Raw genomic sequence first — 20,000 nt, 5'->3', positions numbered from 1 at the left:
ATGGATGGAGGTCAACAATAGAATGCAGGGAGGACAACTCTTCCTCTAAAATATATCATATATATTATAGTAAACTGTACTGTGCAACCTCAGTAAAACCATAACGCACACGCACACATTTTACAACAGAGAAGAACATCAACAAAAACCTGAAACATAGAATAGTAGAGAGAGGTGAAAAATGAAGGAATAATGGAAGGAAGGATGGTTAAATGATCAGCTGGGGTAGGAGGCGGCTCAAAGATCACCACATTGCTTTTCTAGCGGTCTGCTTGTGTTTATTGAATACAGATGAATGAGCTAGCAAAGGGCCGGAGAAAGAACATAAGAGCTTGTATGTATTTGTACGTACCAACTATAAATACAGCATGATTTATAGATAAATGCTTAAAAACCCTGTGCAGACAAACACACACAAACAGGCAAACATGGCAGACAGATATACACACAGGAGAACAGAATGACAGTCAGGCAGACAGACGGTGAGACAGGCAGACAAACAGGCAGACGGGCACATCCACCTTCACCTCTGACCTTTGCCAAGGCCTCGTTAGGCTGCGTGTGACCTACTGGCGTGGCAGGTGCACGGGGCCAAACACACATGTTATGTGAGGTGGGGGTCAGTCCATCGTCAGTCAGTGTCAGTTAGCCATCAACCCTCGAGACCCCCACTGCCCCTGTCTGTAGCTGGCCGCTTTAAACCCGCTCTACCCACAGGGAAAAGAGGCTTGACAGGGAAGGAGAGTGAGAAGGGGAGAAAGAAATGGGAAAAAGTGAGAGGAAAAGAGAGGGAGGAATAGAGCGAAAGGTTAGAGAGGGAGAAAAAGGGAGAACGAAAACGAAAGAATGCTAACTGATACAAAATGTAAATAGAAAAGAAGTACGTGTTTGCATGTGTGTCTGTATGTGTGTGTGTGTGTGTGTGTGTGTGTGTTTGTACATGTGAGTGTATGTATGTGTGTGGGAGAGCATGTGTGTGTGTGTGTGTGTGTGTGTGTGTGTGTGTGTGTGTGTGTGTGTGTGTGTGTTTGTGTGTGTGTGTGTGTGTGTGTGTGTCAGTATGTGTGGGTGATGGTGTTCCATTACTGGCTGCCCCGTGCCTTGCCGATAAGGCAAGACATAGTTAGCATAAGATAAGACATAGTTGGCACAAAGTGTGTGTGAATGCATGCCTGCGTGCCTGCGTGTGTGCGTGTGTGTGTGTGTGTGTGTGTGTGTGTGTGTGTGTGTGTGTGTGCGTGTGGGGGTCATGCCTGGCGTGACACAAACCAGTGTCCTCGACATGACTTTATCAGACTTTAGGCAGACACTGTTACTCATTAACAACACTGATAACACACACAAACAGAGAGACACACACACATACACACACACACAACCCCTTGCAGAGTATTCCGACAGAGGACGAAGTGTTTTATAGTGACCTTAGACAGAGGGAGAGGAAGAGAAAGACAGATAGAGAGATGGAAAGAGGATGGGAGAACAGCGATTCAGGAAAGTAGAGATAGAGGGCTGCCACATTCATGAATGTAAAATAACACACACACACACACACACATACACTTGCACACACGCACACACACACACACACACACACACACACACACACACACACACACACACACACACACACACACACACACACACACACACACACACACACAGCTGTCACAGCTCAACTTCCGCTCCATGGCTCAATCCTTACATTCCCTGAAAATGAACCACATACGCAAAAATGTGTATGAAAATAAGTCGTAAGTGAAAGCCGTAACTTTCCGAAAAACAAAATGAGAAAACTGGATAAAAGAGTGCCAACTCTTCACCAATTCCCCCTCCTCGTTCACCTGTGAGTTTTCTAGTTGACTGGGTGGGGAGCCGGACATTCCACACCCACACACACATACACACACACACACACAAACACGCACACACACACACACACACACACACACACACACACACACACACACACGTACACACACACACACACACACACACACACACACACACACACACACACACACACACACGTACACACACACACACACACACACACACACACACACACACACACACACACACACACACACACACACACAGGAGCACGCACACACACACACACACACACACACACACACACACACACACACACACACACACACACACACACACACACACACACACACACACACACACACACCCTCCTACATTCCACACCCAAGCTCAACCGTGACTAAGTCCATTTGTTCAGCTTATGTCTCTGTCTCCGCCCTGCTCTGTGTGTGTGTGAGTGCTCGCACGTGCATGTGTGTGTGTGTGTGTCTGTCAAGTTGTCTTGACCTTATTCTGTTTTTCAATCTTAATTGGGGATGTCCAAATACTATATTCACTTTTTAACTACCTACTCACTAAATTCTTTGCAAAAGAAAAATGACACGCAAAAACATGAACTAAATCAAAGTATGCACTACCAAAAAAAGAACACACACGCACACGTACAACACACTATACACATCCATCCCACATTGCCTTTACGAATGTAATCAGTCACTGTGTCACTCGCGTACGTCAGCTTGGGCTATTCTCTGTCTCTGTCTTTCGCTCTCCAGCTCACACAAAGCCTACACACTTCTAGATGTATTTGTTTCAACAAAATACATTTATTCTGAATCAGGACCTTGCAAGCCTGTTCATAGCATAGACTATTACCCCCATCCTATTAGCCCTTTAGTACGACTACACCACTCCTACTACCAGCTGATGTGCTCCCCTGCTTCCCCTGTGCCCCCCCCCCCCCCTCTCTACAGTTTAATCCCCCCTGGAGCAGACTCTAAGCAGCCGTAGCTACGCGTGGAGGTACACCAGAAGAATGGCTGCGTTGTGTTTTGTCCGCTGTCCTGTGATAACGTGGGCTCAACACAACAGAGGGTTTAGTGTCGGCTAATACGCTGAGCTGACTGGCGTGACAGAATGCCCCCGATAGGAGAAAATCATTAACACCGCTAATTAGCCTAGCAGGCCTTTGCGCCAGCCCCGGCTGGAGGGATTAATGTCCCCAGTACAAAAAGACGTTTATTGGGCCAGAGATCTGGCTCGCGTTTTCTCGGTTTGGGGTATGAAATTATCTATGTAACTTGTAACTCAATCTTGTTTTTAGTGTTCGTTGAGAATGATTTTATCATTCTCACAACAATCTGGCTCAAAGTATTGAGAGCAAGATTATCCTTTATCCTGCTGTTTTCTTTCTATTGTTAGTTTTTTCTTCAGAAGAAAATACATACAGGACATTGGAGTATTCATCATACAGAACTGTGTGTATAATGGGGTTCATAGACAGTATGAACCCCAGCTCCTGTGTACATAATGTGATGGATGTTTATGGTTCCACTAAATAATTCTGATTCTGTGCCTTGATGTGACCCTTTCCAAAACAGCCTGAAAAGAAATAGGATGAAATATCATTAAAATGCTCAAGACTGTTTTTAAACTACAGAAAGGTGCTGTAAACTACTGGAAAAGTTGATGATGTGACCCACAAGTAGCACCATTGTGCAAAGGGCCTTTTCTCATGATACCAAACGGCAAGAGCACACACACACACACACACACACACACACACACACACACACACACACACACACACACACACACACACACACACACACACACACACACACACACACACACAGACAGACAGAAACACAGACACACCCTCAAATGCTAGTGTTCCTGAGCCCCCCCCCCCTCTTCTCTCAGAGTGTTCTTACATTCCCACTTCAGTATGAATTCCACTTCGACAGCTGGCACCCTGTGTGTGTGTGTGTGTGTGTGTGTGTGTGTGTGTGTGTGTGTGTGTGTGTGTGTGTGTGTGTGTGTGTGTGAGAGTGTATGTGTCGGGGAAAAGATGTATGTGTGTGACTTGCATGCGTGCAGCCCCTCCTACAGGCTCAGCCGCTTTGCATCGGTCAGGTGGTCATGTGACCCGGGCTACTGTTAACTTCTTGCTGCTAAAGTAAGAACCAAGGTTGCTTTTGCATACCCGCTTGCGGTGGCGTTGCAGCACTCAAACCAAGTCACTGATATCGCTCAAACTATTGAGCGCGAGCTGAGGGAAGTCGTTGGTGCTGGAGTAAATTGACCTTGTCTGATACATTCGGGGCCAAATGTGGTGTTTGGAGTGAGCCAGCCGAAGCGCGACACACACTCCTTCAGCGACGTCACCGTTTGCTACCCTGTCTGGCTCTGGCATCCTGCCACTAATCAGCGTCCACATCCTGTGGTCAAAGGTCGCCTGTGTGTCCAATACACAACAGCAGGGGGCGGGGAAGCCACACAGAGCAGAGAGAGTGATTGGTAGCTTTGGGTGACCCGTCAATCAGGGACCAGGCTAGGGACGCTGGTGAGAAGATACCCGTGCGTCGCTCCATCTCTGTTTCCCCTATCGGCGCGCATCATTCTCTCTCCCTCTCGCTTATGTTTCTCTCTCTCTCATCTATTCTGCCCACATACACTTACACACACACACGCACACACATGAACAGAACCATGTGCACACAGCTGCTCTCCCCTCCTCCATGCTGGCTGCCAGAGCGGAGCCTAAAGAAAACAAAGCTCTGTGTCTCCAGTCCCCACGATCACCTTTCAACGTCTCATTTGTAACACCATCAGGAATAACAGCTGGACACTCAGTTTGTGTGTGTGTGTGTGTGTGTGTGTGTGTGTGTGTGTGTGTGTGTGTGTGTGTGTGTGTGTGTGTGTGTGTGTGTGTGTGTGTGTGTGTGTGTGTGTGGAGGGGACAGAGAGAGAGAGCGAGAGAGAGCGGGATTGAAAGACAAACAGGGGGAACGTCTGAGAGAGACAGAGTGAACCCAGGAGTCACTGAAGGACAAAGAGAAACACACTGCGTGACACAGACCACAGGAGAAACCCGTCCCGTGTGTGTGTGTGTCTCTGTGTGTTATTGCAGACTCCCTTTGGTGCAGGCATTTGGTCTCGGCGACCTCGTTCTACACACACACACACACACACACACAGATACACACGCACATAAAGAAAAATACATGTGCTGACCCCTCCCCTCTCCACTTTCTGACCTCTGACCCTGAATGCTGTAGCTTGACCAAACATACCCCAAACCCACCGAGACCCCCGTACAGCCCTGTGGCGCCACAGATCTCCCTATGCACAACAATACAGAGAGAGAGAGAGAGAGAGAGAGGGAGAGGGAGAGAGAGAGAGAGAGAGAGAGAGAGGGAGAGGGAGAGGGAGAGAGAGAGAGAGAGAGAGAGAGGGAGAGGGAGAGGGAGAGGGAGAGAGAGAGAGAGGGAGAGAGAGAGAGAGAGAGAGAGAGAGAGAGAGAGAGAGAGAGAGAGAGAGAGAGAGAGAGAGAGATAACCAGCACTAGGTCTTTCTCACTCTACCTCTATTTGTGATGTTTTTCTTTCACCCCCTCCATCTCTGAGGCTAGTACACTAGTTTTATACCCCTATTCCTCAGTCCTTCCTTCCTTCCTCCCCCCACACACACCCCGTTACACCCCTTTAATTGCTAAGCAGACTTCCCAAGCACAGGTTAAAGCTAACGTGGACGTTATCTTAGCTCTGACTAATAGCGTCTATCATTAATGGGCCCCATAAAGCAGATGGATGAGGGCCCCTCTACCAGGCCATTGAGGCCCCTGTGGAGCGACATCTATTGTGACAGTGACTTCATACTTCTGGGACATAGATCAACATCATTAAATGTTGGGATGAGGGAAGCTTTATCGTTAAGGGATTTTGGTTTTGTTATGTTTTTATATTACTGGTGGTCATTTAAATTTGGGTCACTATGTCTCCATGCTGTTCTGTGGTTACTAATCTAGATTACACATTTCTCAAGCGCGAAAGCAAGAGAGTCAGTGAGAGAGAGGTTTATTCTCCAGATATTAAGAATCTCAAATCTCCAACCAAAAGTCAAAAAGCACAATGTTTTAAAACAATCATGTTTAAGCTCATTTTTCGTGCATATATATGATGTATATCATGAATGTTTTGTTCATGCTTTGTTATGAACTCCCAGTTGTACAAATTATTCAAATATTTATCAGCAGGGACAATACTTTCATGACTCTCTGCATAAGCAACAGAAGAGCGGGGATAGTAACCAGTATTGTGGTGGGAGGTGAGGTGGGGAGCCCACCAGTGTGGTCTACTGCAGGGCCACCAGATGAAGCGGGGAGCAGACCTGGTCTGGGGTCTGGGACTCATTACAACCACCACATTTGGTCCGGCCATTATGACTTAACACGAGGAGCTAAGAGAGCCATTAAAGCACTTTGAAGATGTCTCCTATCGCATAATCACTATGTAAACAACACACACACACACACACACACACACACACACACACACACACACACACACACACACACACACACACACACACACACACACACACACACACACACACTGTAACCCCTCTCCTAGCTACCCCCCCGTCACACAGACACATTTAAATACAATAACCATGAGGTAAAATATTTGCTTCTTAAGAGGAGCATTTAGGATTCCTTTACAAACAAACGCAAAGGGGCTATAACTCACTGTCTTTCAACAGCTAAATAAACATCTATTTTGACCGGATTCCAGATACATAATTGATGCAGAAAGTCCTCGTTCCTGTGGAACAGCAAGAAGGGCCGCAGGAGAGTGTGATGGCTTTAGGTGTTCAACTCAAATGATAACGGTTTCGATGCTAAATGCCCGTAGCCTAACCTCCAGTCTTCCTTGAGCCAGAGACCCTGGCCCACTACCTGTTCATTGGGGACTTGTAGACAATAAAATAGGGTAGAAGGTCCCAAGAGGAGCAGCAGAGAAGGCCAGTGAAGAGCAGCAGTCAATATACCAGTATAGAGGGCTATTGTAGAGGGCTATACCAGTATGGAGGGCTATTGTAGAGGGCTATACCAGTATGGAGGGCTATTGTAGAGGGCTATACCAGTATGGAGGGCTGTTGTAGAGGGCTATACCAGTATGGAGGGCTGTTGTAGAGGGCTATACCAGTATGGAGGGCTATTGTAGTGGGCTATACCAGTATGGAGGGCTATTGTAGAGGGCTATACCAGTATGGAGGGCTATTGTAGAGGGCTATACCAGTATGGAGGGCTATTGTAGAGGGCTATACCAGTATGGAGGGCTATTGTAGAGGGCTATACCAGTATGGAGGGCTATTGTAGAGGGCTATACCAGTATGGAGGGCTATTGTAGAGGGCTATACCAGACCAGTATAGAGGGCTACTGTAGAGGGCTATACCAGTATGGAGGGCTATTGTAGAGGGCTATACCAATATGGAGGGCTATTGTAGAGGGCTATACCAGTATGGAGGGCTATTGTAGAGGGCTATACCAGTATGGAGGGCTATTGTAGAGGGCTATACCAGTATGGAGGGCTGTTGTAGAGGGCTATACCAGTATGGAGGGCTATTGTAGATGGCTATACCAGTATGGAGGGCTATTGTAGAGAGAGGAGGTTCACCGGGAGATCATAAAACCGTTATCTCCCGGTATTTACGTCCCCTAGCTGCGTCTCTAAAGGCTTTCACACTCATATAACAATGTGTGTGTGCGAGGGTTTGTTTGTGTGTGTGTGTGTGTGTGTATGTTTGTGTGTGTGTGTGTGTATATGTTTGTGGGTGTTTGTTCGTGGGCTGTTGGTTTTAGCATCTGTCTGTGGTATGTGCTCGTTTACCCTTCAAGGAGTGGTTTGTCTAAAGTACCTTTCTCTGTTTTTCTCTCTGTCCCTGTCTTTTCACCTAAACCCCCCATTTCTTCCTTCTCTTCTGTATCCAGAGAGCCAGAGAAAGTAAAACCAGCCCTAATAATACATTTTGCGATTTATCTTCTTATCTTTGGACCAAGAACGCAAAACCCAGACCGGTGACCTGCACTGTTTAATCGTTAGTGTTGAGAGTAAATGTTGCAGACTGCATTTTTTTTCACAACACGCACATGGAGAAGTGCTCTCCTATGCGAGGAAATTGCAGCGTGTGACAAAAAGTCAACCTAAAAACTGAGAATGGCTTTCTTAATATATAATAGTATGTCAATATCATTATAACAATGATATACCTTTGAGTAGAAATAATCACAGGAGCATTCATTCTTTATATTATGAGATTTTAACTTAAGTAGAGCTTTGAGGTATCATACACACACACAAAAGTGGATGAGGCATTAAACATTAAACATAATTAAATTGAACACATTATGAGAACAGTTTGTACTGCAAAAGTTAATGTAAAGCATGTTGGCCCCATACAATGCAGTGACCCGAACACTACTGCTAGCTAGCTAACAGGAAAGAATGATAATCTCTCAGCTGCTGTGTCTCATGCCTGGCTAAACACCCACACACACACACACACACACACACACACACACACACACACACACACACACACACACACACACACACCACACACACACACACACACACACACACACACACCACACACACTCTCACACACACACACACACACACACACCACACACACACACACACACCCACACACACACACACACACTGTGATTGTGTGGTGGGCTGTTCATGTGCTTCAGCTGCTGCTTTAATAAGGACCTGTTACTGTCTTTCTTTCTTTCTTTCGTTCTTTCGTTCTTTCTTTCTTTCTTTCTTCCTTTCTGTCCTTCAACCATTTTTTTTATTCTGTCTTCTGCCCTTATTGGACAACCTGCAATCCTTCCTCCTTCCTTATCTCTCTCTCTGTCCAAACATTCTTTCTATCTATATCTTACCCTATGCGCCTTACCCAGTTGTCCCTCTACCAAGGTGGCTGTTGAAGAACCCCCTCCCAGTGGAAACTGCTGTTCATAACCAGGTACGAGTGTATAGTGTAGTTTCCTGGCAGACGTTTTGGCTGCGGTTCCTCGCTCACACGAGGGCCAGGTTAGCTATTATTTCCCCTGCCTGCTGCCGCTGGCCGGCTGGAGGCTGCTGGGGTCACTGGGAGGAAACAGCGAGTACATTTACACAACCTCCAATCTCCCAGCCCCCATTAGGGCATTAACACTGATTATCCCAAGGGTCACGGCAACCTGCAGGCCGTTATCTAATTCTCCAAAATGGAGGGCCTTTTCACGTTTCATGGAAATAAGTCTTGATCGAATTAAGGAGAACACTGTTGTGCTTTTTCTCTCCTCGATCATTCGAATCAGTGAACTGCAGTTTTAAATACATTAAAAGGGGGAGCTCTGTGCATTTATACTACGACAGAGGCAATGACCATATCATGTGGTCAAAGAGCATCTGAGCATCTTCTGAAATACTTGATGGGCAGTCTGGTACACACAGATAATACTTTTGCGCTAAGAAATCGGCATCAAAATCTCAATTTTTTTTAAAACATTTTTATATTTGAAGATAATAACAATGAAAAGAAAGTCGGTTTTCAGTTCAGTTAGGCGTAATTAAAGCATAAGAAAGCTCAAGTACATCATTACCAGTCACTACTCGCAACCTCGTTGGCCTCACAAACAGTCTATTTCTCCCCTGGCCCGGTCAACATCGCTACATGAGAAATTAGATTCTGGTCGTGTTCCTAGCTGTTGAAAGCGGTTGTTGCTTTTAGACCAATCGATTACATTTGGCAATCCCTAACCGTCAACCAACTACTCCAATCATTAACCAGCATGACTGGCTCTCTCTATGGGTTGTTCCTGGTAAGGGGGTCGAGAAGGTGGAGGACGCAGAAGAATGGAGGAGAGGCAGAGTCCTCGCTCAGGTTTGGTCACAAGGCAGCACATAGCAGCGCTCACTGAGCCGTTGCGATCGTCTCCCCTCCGAGATCTGAGGAAGAGCCGGGTTTCTCCTCTGCCTCCTTCTGTTGTCCTCCTCGCTTTTCTTCCTTTCCTCCTGAACCCCCCCCCCCCCCCCCCCCCCCCTGCCCCCCACTCCGTCACACCACTTGCTCTCTCCTCTTCCTTAGCCTCCCCCTCTTTGCAACCCTCTCCCCCTCCTCATTTATTTACAATGGGCTCTCTTTCTCTCTCTCTCTCCTCTCCCTCCCTCTCCCTCCCTCTCCCTCTCTCTCTCTCTCTCTCCCTCTCTCTCTCTCTCCCTCTCTCTCCCTCCTCTCCCTCTCCCTCCCTCTCCCTCTCCTCTCCCTCTCTCTCTCTCTCTCCCTCACTCTCTTCTCTCTCTCTCTCTCTCTCTCTCTCCTCTCTCTCTCTCTCTCTCTCTCTCCCCTCTCTCTCTCTCTCTCTCTCTCTCTCTCTCTCTCTCTCTCTCTTCTCTCTCCCCACACTTGTTTTCTTGATTACACTTTTTAATTCAAAGTCGTTCTCCTCTCTTGTCTTTGTTGTCTCCTCGTCGCTCTGCTGAACTTTACCAGAAGCACCTCCTCCCCCCTCCCCTCCTCCTCTCCTCCTCCTCCTCCTCCTCCCCCTCCTCCTCCTCCTGCCCCGCCCCGTCCTCCTCCTCCTCCTCCTCCTCCTCCTCCTCCCCTCCTCCCCCTCTCCCCCTCCCTCCTCCAGCTGCCCAAGGCTCCATTCACTGGCGGTGAGAGATGGAGAGGGGAGGAAGGAAGTGGGGAAGCACTGTGGCATTGCACAGCAAACATCTCTAATTGGCTAATCTAATCTGATCTCTGGGCAGGCCGCGGCCCTGTGTTTACTTTCCTTCCCCGTGTCTGGCAGCAGAGCTCGCTGAACGCAGCATGGTCACCAGTCACTCTTCACCAATCATCCCTCCACCCACCCACCCCACCCACCCCGGCCATGGTCCTCACCCCTCGGCCTGGCCGGGGGCCTGCTTCGACCCCGACCAGGCCCTGCTCTGCTGGGGGCCCGGTTAGCTCCGTGAGGGTCAGGGGGTATGACCTCCACGCTGCAGACTGCATGCAGGATTCGCTGTTGTTTATTTCAGCTTTCCCCCTGGCTCTTGTTGTTGGTATTTTGATTAGTTTAGAACGCAATAAAGGAGAAGTCATTATGAGGATGTCAAATGCTAAATGGACTGCATTTACGTAGGGCTTTTCAAACCAGTGGCCACTCAAAGCTCCTTACAATATTGCCTAACATTCACCCATTCATACAAACATTCACACAACCATGCAAGGCGATAGCCAGCTCGTCAGGAGCAGTTGAGGTGAGGTGTGTTGCTCAGGGACACTTAGCTATGGGGAGCCTGTGATAGAACTAGCAACCTTACAGTTACCAGCCAACCTCCTCTACCTCCGGAGCCATATGCCGCCCACGATGTTCAACCGAAGAAACAATAGGGTGTGTATGTGTGTGTGTAGAACTATACAATGAGCCGAATCAGACTCCTTCTCAAAACGCACGTATTTCTCTCCATGGTACAAATGAAGATGTTTCGGCTTTCAACGTTAAACAACTTAACAACTTGCTGTGGGTGGTATTGTAGTTGATTTGATTAGTATTTGTGTTGTTCGGCTCTTGACATCATAAACAATATGTTCATAGGGTCTGAAGGGTGTGAAGGCGTTTACCTCGCACAGCAGTGGCTGTCCAGACAGACTCCAGAAGAAACAGACAGGTCCATAGAAGATTCATTATGGCTGACAGACCACGATGGATGTCCTCACTCTTCAACCTGAAACACGAAGAAAGTTTAGACAAATGAAACACACAAAGATAAACATAGACATTAATGGTGAAAGGATAAAGGTGTTATGTTGTTGGAGATAAATCATTCGAATAGGTTCTGGTGTATCACAGATTCTGGATCACAGATTTTTTTCATGGTCTATCCTCACAACGAACGTCCCAAGCCCAGTGTACTAACAACAACATTATTTAAGAAACATTTTGTTGATTTGATAAGAAGGGCATAGTCACAGCGAAAGTAATTTAGCTGGTGAGTTTCAGACTTTTCTGCAGTTGGTACAAATTAAAATAACTCCCTATAGTATTGATTACATAGATTCACTCATTAACACGCACACTCACATTCACACACACACACAGGCTCGAATACACACATTTCCAGGAAGCTCAACATAATATGATATATGTCCTTTCTAATCAGGTTTCAGAGGCCATATTTTGATTAATATGTAACATGCAACACTTGGATACTAACAAGAATCAAACAGTCGGACTGCAAATGTATCAGTCACGTGAACACTTTTGATAATTTTATCTATCCCTGTATTAATTTTTGTTTTGTACTCAATCTTCAATACAGCCTAAATTGTGTGATACTTCATGGCTCAATCCCTCTAAATAACGATTTATTCCAATACTTGTAGTTACTTTGACATAAAGGGCAGTTTCATACAAATATTAACTGCATTCCATGTCTTATAAACTATATCATCCATGTTTCCCGAGCATTATCTTGAATTTCCTCCAACATATTCTCGTTCAATATAGTCCCAATACGGTGTATGCTACCCAGTTTCAAATGTCCCTGTCTGAACATTTAATAAAAAATGATGATGCAAAAAAATTGGAATTGCAAATTCTATTTTGTAGGGAATCGAGTCTGCTCCAACATGAATAGATACGCGCGACGCAGACACCTTTCCTGTAAGGTTCCAAAAAAAATGCTTTAGTATTTGTATTATCGAATTACTTGGGCCACCTGTCAAGCAGTCTCTCTTTACTCTAGCAATTCCTTCCACAGATTCCTGTGTGACCCTCACGGTACAGGATCCCGTTTCAACGCTGGAGATGCGACATCATGACCACATCTGCCACATCTGTCAGTTTCCAATCATCTCCTCCGAACATCTCTTCAGGTACATAAAAAAATTCCCCTGAACGAACAAACACAAAACGATGTGTGTATGAATGCGAATATAAATAAATACGATCTCAAAACAGTCACCTTAACATAGGCCACAACGATGAGATGATATAGTGTATACAGAACAGACATATTTGAGTGTGTGCATCTAAAATGAAAATCCAACTTACTTTGATATTCAGCAGGGATGAAAGATATTCCTCAGTTTGTTATCCACTTTTTATTTCAACATACTGTGCTGGTCCCAATTGGTCCAATCGATCTCATCAGCAACAGATCAACACATTCAGAAACTCGTCTGTCGATTTAGCCAGGACAACCGCGTCTCGATAGTTTTGATGAATTAATTAAAAGGCGGAATGACCCAGTGAAGCCACTGTAGAAAAAGTTTAGAGTTATAAAAAGAACAAGCGCACACACATGAGCGCTTAAAATGTGGCTTCAGTGGTACGATTTCTGAATGACAGCGAAAGAGAGACAGAGAAAGAATAGCAGCAATCGGAAAGAAAAAAATCTGCTCGTATTTCCGCCTGTTGACCAAAAAGATGAAATAATTATGTTCTGAATGGAGAAAAGATAAGTGTTTCCTGTGTTCATTAAGCGCACAGTGTTTCTGTATCGCCTCCGGGTTTCTGCCGCCGCGAGCGGAAAACAAGCAGCGGAGTGGTCACGCTACCAGTCCTTCCCAGCGCGGAACTTTCAACCAATCAGAGCAGAGGATAGCTGCTGTTGAAATTTGGTGGAAAAACGCAGCAGACGCATGGTTAATTTTTTTCTAAATCTATTCGTTTCGAACTATTACGTTAGCTTTGATCAGCTTTATTTATTAGGTTTAGCTTTAAGTGATCGCCTTCTGCGGTTTCGACTGGAAACCTGTGTAAAATAAATAAATAAGATGTTTCAAAATACAATGTGTCTAAGCATATTGGCTGATTTAATAAATCTGGGTAAACGAGGCAGGTTGTAAAGAGCCCGAATCAATTAAAGGCCTGTTGAATTTTAAATAAAAACATGCCAAAGGAATCTAAAAAAGCTTTGCCTATGTAGCCGCATATTCATGAACAAGCACGATACAGAGGAAGAAGCACAGATGTTACTTGTTAGGATGTTAATATTCCTTCGACTTGCTAATTTTATCAAGTTAAATCTAACTAAAAAACATTTCAATAGCTTATTACAGGCCTTAAAACAGTATGCAATATTATTCTTCTAACAATGCACGTCTTTTATGTCTATTAAAATATCTAACGATGCAAAAATAGTAGGCCTATTTGTTTTTTACTTCTATTCCATCCTTGAAGTCCGCAACTTGCATTGATTTAGATCAACACTGCCACCTTGAGGTAAGTCCCTGCTACATCCACGATGCAACATCAGTCCATTCTTTGACAAAAGCATTAATCGGTTGTCATTCCGAAAGTTCCTCTTAACTTCTCTTCATAGATCCGCGTTACATACAGGTATCGTTCTATTTTGACTGTAGGGCAACAGCGCTCTCTGTTGGTGATTTGGGGAAAAGCACACTATTGCATAAGGGGCGGGCGAAGCTGGTCAGGTGTGTCCGTAGATGTAGGCCCATCGCAAACAGCACCAATCATATAGCAAAGTTAATATCCTGGTAATTAAAACAACATTTTGGTTACACCATTGTATACCATTGCACCATAGGTTACCGAAGTGACGATATAAGTTACCGAAGTTATGTGAGTCTGACGATGTGACGGTGAATAGTACGGCTGTACTGGACCGATGCGGTTGAAACAAGTGAGCTACTCAGATGTTGTGAATCAAAGCAACTCTAGCGACCTCTTTCGGTATCGTGTCGAAAATATGTTTTAACTTGAAGTTAGCCTTGTCTGGATTATTACCTTTTGTTTATTCGACAAATAGGTTGAGCATACCAGTGTTCAATATTAACATAGAAGGCCAGATTGTTGTCAAGATCCACAAATATCTTTACTCTACATCTAGTACTGAAGAACATCAGCAGCAGGACTTCAGCAGAGGTCTTTAACACACACTTGCACACGCACACGCACACACACACACACACACACCACACACACACACACACACACACACACACACACACACACACACACACACCACACACACACACACACACACACACCTGGCACACCGATTGGTCATTGTTTTATGTGTAGTCTAGTAGCAGTTATATGCTGTGGAGGGTAGCAGGAAAATAGCTGACGACGGCTCACTGAAATTCATGTTCTGTGGAAAGTATAGTCAGGAACTGATTTGATGTGGTGTGTGTGTGTGTGTGTGTGTGTGTGTGTGTGTGTGTGTGTGTGTGTGTGTGTGTGTGCTTTTGACTGTGTGGCACAGTATATAAAGATACATATGTTCCACATAAATGCAAGTGTGTACCTTATTGGTTTGATTTTCTGTGTGTGTGTGTGTGTATGTGTGTGTGTGTGTGTGTGTGTGTGTGTGTGTGTGGGGGGGGGGGGGGGGTAATGTTTGAAGTTGTATTGAAACCAGTAAAGGCTGAAAAATGTAAACACACACACACGCACACACACACACACACACAACACACACACACACACACACACACACACACACCACACACACACACACACACCACACACACACACACACACACACACACACACATCCAGCATGAGCATCCCTGCTTCCCAGAGTTCAGAGCACTGCATGGTCTCCTGTGGTGTACATTTTTGATTTATATCCAAGATGCCTGCTACACATGCCTCATGCTAAACATTATGTTGGTGGGTATGTACGCACATAGATGTATAGAATTTAAAAGAGAATCTATACAAAAAGTGAACACAGCGACCCAGAGAGAAAAATAGCCCAAGTCTCTCCCAGCATGACCACTGGGAAACCCACCGTCTCCTCAGGACCGGTCCATTGGTTCTCTACGAGTCCCAACACGCAGTTTCCAAGGTCCATTTGTTTTCTACCACCGCCCCGTTGTCCAACCGTAACACTCGTAGCTGGACGTCGACAGAGAGAGAAAAACCCAGGCAGAGCTGAGATAATCTTGACCTTGAGTAGTAGCTCATGTGGTGGCGGCCAGAACACTGTATAAAGGCAAACTCATCTGAAGCTAAAGCTATATCTGGCAGCCTGGTAGCTGACACACACAGCCACGCGCACACAAATGCACACAAACAGACACACACACAAGTTCATTTGATTATGTTTGATATCATTGGAGTATTTATGATTAGTTGGGTATCAGTTCTCTACCCCAGAGGAATATCACGTATTCTACGGGCATAATATCAAAAGCTTTTTGTTTTGGGTTTTCTTATGACCGATCGCGATTAGCTGGTTATTCTTCTACATTTCTGGCCTGTTTTTCCACGCTCTCTTGTAATGGATGAAGTTGTGCAAGGGGTGTGAGACTGCACTGCATGCCTGACGCGGTTAGGGTTGGATGTGGTTTTGGTTTGGTTCAATTCCATCCTTATTTCTTAATCCTGTATCAAGTGAATCGCCTCCATCATCAGATACACGTGGCAAAACAGAGTCACTGAGTTTAGCTCTCAATGCCTCAATACAGCTCTGATGTTTCCACGCAGACCAAGAACACACACACATTCGCTCGGGTGGCAGTGCCGTTTGATAAGGTGATGTAAACGGTCGTTATGTGACATTGCTTGTTGCTAGGGAGACAATGTTGGTTGCTAGGATGGTATGGCCTGGTTGCTAGGGTGGTGTGGTCGGTTGTTAGGGTGGCATGGCCAGGTTGGTGGTATAGGGCTAAGAAGCGGCCTTGTTTAGGTTTCTGAGGCAGGAAGGAAGGAGGGAAACAGGGCGAGAGACTATTACTGCTGTACATGTACAGTGAGTCTCTTTCCTTCACACTTCACACTGAGTGTGTGTTCTTTTGAGATATTCATGTGAATGTTCAAGTATGTTCTGGCTGGGATCAATGTATGTTCTCATGTTCTGTTTCGTTTTCTCATTTCCTATAGTTTATGTCTGGTACCTGTTTGCGTGTGTAGAAGTGCAATGTGTGTGTGTGCTTGTCTACTGTTTATGAAAAAGGGTATGCCTGGATTATGTTCTGTACAATATATTAAAGTGTTCATTTACAATATTGTGTATGTGAGTTTGAGTGTGTGTATGTGTGTGTTGTTTATGGAGGAATATGGTAATTTTCAAAGCTGTGGTTTGAGTTTGATTCTATATTCTGTTTTTACAAGCTGGGCACTGATTATGGAATATGGAGAGAGAGAAGAAGAGATGAGAGGGAGGGATAGAGAGAGTGAGAGAGAGATCATGATCAGAGAGTAAGACGGGAGATTGTGGAAGAGAAAGACTTGGTATAGGAGTAGAGAGGGGTAAACTAATAAAGCGTGGGGTAGGAGCAGTGTATTGGAGAAGGAAATGAGAAAGAGCAGAAGATAACGGGTGGATGGAGAGAGAGAACAAGTGTAAGAGAGGGAGAGAGAGAGGAAGCAAGGAGTCAGTTTTAAGAGACTGACCTACACACACTTCATACACTCTCTAAGCACACTTTTCATTCCAAAGTGTTTGGATTTTCAAGCATTATTTCCTAGCACCCTGCCAAAATAAAGATTGGATAAAAATTAAAATGTATAGATAATTAAAATGTATCTAAATTAAATGTATTATTATTATTATTATTATTATTATTATAACTTACTTAAAACTGATCTATGCAATAAAAACAGAAGATTCCCAAACACAAACTAACAAGTGAATCATCCCGATTCCATGCAATAAAAACACAACAGGTTTAAGCAGCCTCACCTGGACCGAATCAGACTGATTGGACTGTTGTGCTGGCCGGGGCTGCACACCTGTTGACCATTGAGAAAGGACCCCATCCTGTGTCCTTTCTTGCCCTTGAGAGGCCCCTATTGGGTGCCAGGGTAAATGCCAATGCTTCACGCCATCTAGGTGGCTCCCACTCCACCTTGCTAACTTTCACTTGGCTCCTCCAGAAAAGTTTTGTTTATAGTTTATAGTTTTGGTGGACAGTCACCTTTGAGAAGGAGCAGCTTTAGCCTATTTGGCTAATTTCCAGCTGGAGTCCCCAGCCAGTTGTCAGTAGGCCACCTACAATACATAACGGTAAAACAAATAAAAAAAAAAGACATTACATTTATAATTACAGCAGGCCTGAGCAAAAAGGGGAAGAAGACAAACAAACATATTGCACACAGTTGGAGCAAGAACAAATAGGCAAGCACAGATGATGGCAAAGATATCAAGGCAGTTCATGCAACAACAACACAAACACACAGGAGACAAGGGAAAATAGGCCACAAAGATCACGTTGAAGGCACATAGGGCAGAACATGCAGGCAGGTAGCAGAGATGGAGCGGCAGCAACAATGACTGAGACTGTCACATCAAACACACACATCACGTCTGACAGAAAGGACACTGGATGGTGGTGTCGGAAAAATGGTTTATTGCAAACGTTTGCAGACAATGCTTCATGAACTGGTGCTCCATGTTGCAGTGCAGGAGAGAGAGAGCGTGTGTGATGTTTGCTGGTTTAACCTGTTGCACATTGATCAATGTGCAACAGGTGGGTAGCCACCCCCAGACATCCACACATACTCCACAAGTACCACATAACACATCAAATAATCATTAGATAATCCCCGTTTTATGCAATCAAAACCGACCGGTCCATTGCCAATGAAAATTAATACAATTAGTTGTCTTAAGTAATAAATTATAAGACAGTGAAAATAAAACATTCAACTCAAAGCCATAACAAGGATTTCAATTGTTCATACAAAATGCAAGGCCCCCCAAAAAAGTTTTATTGAATGTTTTTTTTTTTTCTTACATAATTTGGTTTTATAGCCAAGCTTTGTGCTTTGAGATTTTTTTAGAATAATGGTTGTTTCTAATTGTCCCACTTTTTTCATGAAACCTAAACATATTATATATGCTTTACATTTAAGTTAATGAGAGAATGGATGAGATGATGAATTAATTTACGTGTGAGCTTTTTCTGAAATGCACAATAGTGAGAATGCCGCCAGTCGATGCGTTTGAGGGAACTCAAAGTCCTGTGTGTGTGTGCGTGCGTGCGGATGTGCGTGAGCATGTGCGTGCGTGTGCGTTTTGCATACTAAGAAAGGCACACAACTCTTGTGTGTTTCTGACCTTTCCCACAACAATTACTCTGCGTCAACTTAACACCACTTGGTCGTTGTTCATTCTGTCTCCAAAAACCAGTGTTAAAGACTTGATTAGATAAATTCACTTCTCTTCTCACTAGCCCAACAGCCCGACTTCACTGTGAAAACTCAGTTACTGAGAATAGCAGCCCCCCCTTCCCCTCTCGACACTCGAACTCTGACCCCATCGCAGATGAATAAATGAAGTGCTTGACCATGATGAATAGACCAAGCTACCGCCTCTATGATCACGTAACCCTGGGTCCGAGTCAAACGACATATGTTTGAACCTGTTGACCGGCGCTTAGCATGTGTTGCTAAGCACCGGTGACGCTAGCATGTGTTTCTTAGCATGTGTTGCTATGCTAACGCCCCATACAGGATTATGAGGATTTAAACACGGGCTACGTGAAGGTCACAGAATTGCAACAAAATGGATCACATTTCGGCAGGAGGGAAATTTGGACTCACCGGGATCTGCTGTGTTAACATAAAGGCCGATCGTAGTTCATCCACCTCTTAACGGTTTCCCTTAACCCTTTCAGAATAACAAACCAATCACGTTGGTAAGATAACATGACTATGATATTTACGAACAATGTGCACTCTTGTCATTGATGATGAGAAGGATTTCCATTGTTACATAATATGACCTCAAATTATGTGATTTTAGTTTTTTTTGAATAGTTAAATTTTATAAATGTATTTATATCAATCATTCTCATAACTCCACCTTTTGTTTAGTTTAAACACCAATGATGAATCTCACTGATAATATAGACCTGCAATTTGCAATCAAATAGTAAGGGTTAATTACATATACATGCATTACTGTTCCAGTTCCACAGTTCCTTGTAGAGCAGGTTCCTCTGTACAGTAATCCTGGCCCTCTCTGAATCATCCATCTCCTTTTTCTAGCCAAACGTCAAAAGCAGAGCGCTATCTATGTCTCTAAATCTCACTTCTTTGTCTTTCTTTATGCATAAAAAAAACTGAGTGGGCACAAATACGTTTGGGTGTGCGTGACGGACACACACACCGACACACGACACACCACACACCACA

The 20,000-nt window shown here is 44.7% G+C and overlaps 1 protein-coding gene across 2 annotated transcripts in view; it reads right to left on the bottom strand.

Moving 5' to 3' along the window:
* The window catches only part of fgfrl1a (fibroblast growth factor receptor like 1a), a 56,893-nt gene extending 43,463 nt beyond the window's left edge, over positions 1-13,430 (bottom strand). Inside the window, exons 1-3 of one of the 2 annotated variants that reach the window (XM_030367697.1) lie at positions 12,939-13,430; positions 12,604-12,778; positions 11,507-11,610 (exon numbers count right to left, since the gene is read on the bottom strand). In XM_030367697.1, coding sequence (XP_030223557.1) covers positions 11,507-11,570 — 64 coding nt within the window. In that variant the 5' untranslated portion in view covers positions 11,571-11,610; positions 12,604-12,778; positions 12,939-13,430. The remainder of the gene's footprint in view (positions 1-11,506; positions 11,611-12,603; positions 12,779-12,938) is intronic. The other variant, XM_030367696.1, reaches the window with a different exon arrangement.
* Between the last annotated feature and the right edge of the window lie 6,570 nt (positions 13,431-20,000).

Source organism: Gadus morhua, chromosome 10 (assembly GCF_902167405.1).
Source record: "Gadus morhua chromosome 10, gadMor3.0, whole genome shotgun sequence".
Classification (NCBI taxonomy): domain Eukaryota; kingdom Metazoa; phylum Chordata; class Actinopteri; order Gadiformes; family Gadidae; genus Gadus; species Gadus morhua.
This window is presented reverse-complemented; position numbering and strand designations above follow the sequence as displayed.